This window comes from Pteropus alecto, unplaced genomic scaffold (genome assembly GCF_000325575.1).
Source record: "Pteropus alecto unplaced genomic scaffold, ASM32557v1 scaffold190, whole genome shotgun sequence".
Taxonomy (NCBI): Eukaryota; Metazoa; Chordata; class Mammalia; order Chiroptera; family Pteropodidae; genus Pteropus; species Pteropus alecto.
Genome location: NW_006430462.1, coordinates 661,742 through 664,063, shown reverse-complemented (window position 1 = coordinate 664,063; position 2,322 = coordinate 661,742). Strand labels below are relative to the sequence as shown.

The window sequence follows — 2,322 nt, the reverse complement described above, 5'->3', positions numbered from 1 at the left end:
GAAGGAAGGAAGGAAGGAAGGAAGGAAGGAAGGAAGGAAGGAAGGAAGGAAGGAAGGAAGGAAGGAAAAGAGGGAGGGAGGGAAGGAAAGAGCTCAGTGAGTGAACCAGCAGGGTCAAGGTGTCCTTTAAAAAGTTTGCAACAGAGCCTGGAAGGTGGCCAAGGAAGACATACATGACCAAGCCCATGTATGAGAGGCCACAGCAAAGCAGGTGAGGCTATCAGGGCTCTGGGAGGCCAGGAGACAGCACATGAAAAGGGAATGAGTGAGCAACAAAGGTTACTCCAGCCATTATGATTTCTGCCTGGACCGAGTTACCTGAATAACATGAATTTGGACTGTCAAGGCCACTGGTTCCCTTCCTAGGTGTGGGACAGACCTATCTCTGTGAAGAGCTTCTCTAAAAGGAGCTTTTCCAGTTTCCAGAAGGGGTTGGACCACAGGGAACCATCCAGTTTGTAGTTAATATAATAATCTATTAATCACATAATCTTTCACTGTGTACCAGGAATGGTAAGGTAGGGAAGGGCTTGCAGCCATGGTTTATGTAAGGGTCCAACCCTATGGCTATAGCCCACTCCACTGACCCAGTACTGTGGCTTCTTGATGGTCCTTAAACCAACACTGGGCCCTAAAGCCGTCAGGCTAGACATGGACATTTTACCCCAGAAACATGGTTCAGGCTAGAGTTACCTGGACCTGGGGTGCAGCTGAAACTGCTTCTTTGGCCACAGCAACCTTAGGGGCTGAAATATACGACCGGTTGTGGTCCACTGGGTTGTGTCTTTAATCAGTATTACTGTGACAGCTCATAAGGGGGAAGAAAATTCTCCAGAGCTTTCTATGGAAGAGCTACACACATACTGGTTTAAAATAAGTTCCTAATTGAGGTCCTCTGATCTCTGCAGCCCAGCTGATAAACAAGGACTCCAAAGAAGATAAGAAAGGCAGGAGACAAAGCAGAGGATGGATAAGGCTGGTCAGTGGAGACCTCTGCACAGAAGGAGAGAAGCAGGGGACATGTGAGGCTAAGCTCACGTTTACACCACACTTCTCCCTTTCCATGCAGATTGAAACCTACGTCATAAGGGAGAATGAGTCTTAAGGCACACTCGGCTGAGTGTCAACCTCTGCTTCTTTCAGCATTATTCTCAATGCTCTACCCAGATCAGTCGGGGTGGGGGGGTGGAGGCAGTAAGTAGCTCAGAGGCAGCCAGAAAGAAGCTTCTCACCCACCCCACCCTTCAGCCTCCGATTCATCAAATCTCAAGCAAGAGGGTGGGATGAGGGGTGGAAAAAGTAACAGCCATTAAAGAAAGAGGCAGCCCTTCCTGGTACTCGTAAGAAATACAAAAGAGAAAAGAGGAATGACAGGGGAGAAGGGCCCCTTTCCAGTTCTCCATGGCGACAGAAGGCAGGGACCACGGACACCCATCCCCATGCCATAAGCCTGGCAGCTAACAGCTCTGCCTCTGTACCACCTCCCACACTCCTCCTCCCACACCAACCCCTGTGCTCATCAGAGCTGCCAGGAGGATGGAGACGGGACAGCTGGTCTGTCCTCATCCCCCCACCACCAACTGAGGAACAGGAGAAACCAGGCAGGCAGTCATGGGAGGAGTCGAGGGCATGGTCACTGATGACCAGCTGGGCTGGAGAGGCCCTGGCTAACCCAGCTGGCTGGGAGAAGATGGAAGGTGGGATTAGACCCAAGGTGACAGGGAGCAGCCTGGGCCACCCATGCTGTGACTTGTCCTCCAAGGGTCGAGTTGGCCCCTGCGGCACGAGCCCTGAGCGTTACTTTCCTTCTGCTCCCACAGGGCGAGGCGTGATGAGATGGCCATGCTGAGGCAGTGCCGGGGCTGAGAGATGCGATGTGATGAGATGGAGCTCTTTGCCAGACAGCACAGAATGAGGCTATGGACACATTCAGCACATGAGGTGGATGGACACAAGACCGACCCACAGACACACAGTAGGAGAGAGAAGAGAGAGACAGGTTAGCTCATGGACACTGCCCCGCTCCCACCCCCACCAAGGCCACAAACCAAGACCACGCAGCCGGACACCACCCACTGTCATTTACACCTGGGGGAAATACTGTCAGCGTGGAGGCTGCTGGCCACGGAGTGGATGGTACCCTGAAATCTTTTTCCTCTTGACCTCACACTTCAACTTTTTATTGAAATATAACACACAATCAGAAAAGTACTTAATCTTAAGTGTATATAGCTCAGTGGCTGTCACTAAAAGAACATACTCTATAACTAGCACTCTAATCAAATTAAACATATTATGTCACATTTTTAATTTTAAAAATAT

The 2,322-nt window shown here is 50.5% G+C and overlaps 1 protein-coding gene across 1 annotated transcript in view; it reads right to left on the bottom strand.

Annotated features, from left to right (window-relative positions):
• The window catches only part of MYO18B (myosin XVIIIB), a 228,518-nt gene extending 226,674 nt beyond the window's left edge, over positions 1-1,844 (bottom strand). The window contains exon 1 of the mRNA XM_006904961.1: positions 1,786-1,844. Within this exon, the coding sequence (XP_006905023.1) occupies positions 1,786-1,844 (59 nt within the window). The remainder of the gene's footprint in view (positions 1-1,785) is intronic.
• Positions 1,845-2,322: the final 478 nt, after the last annotated feature.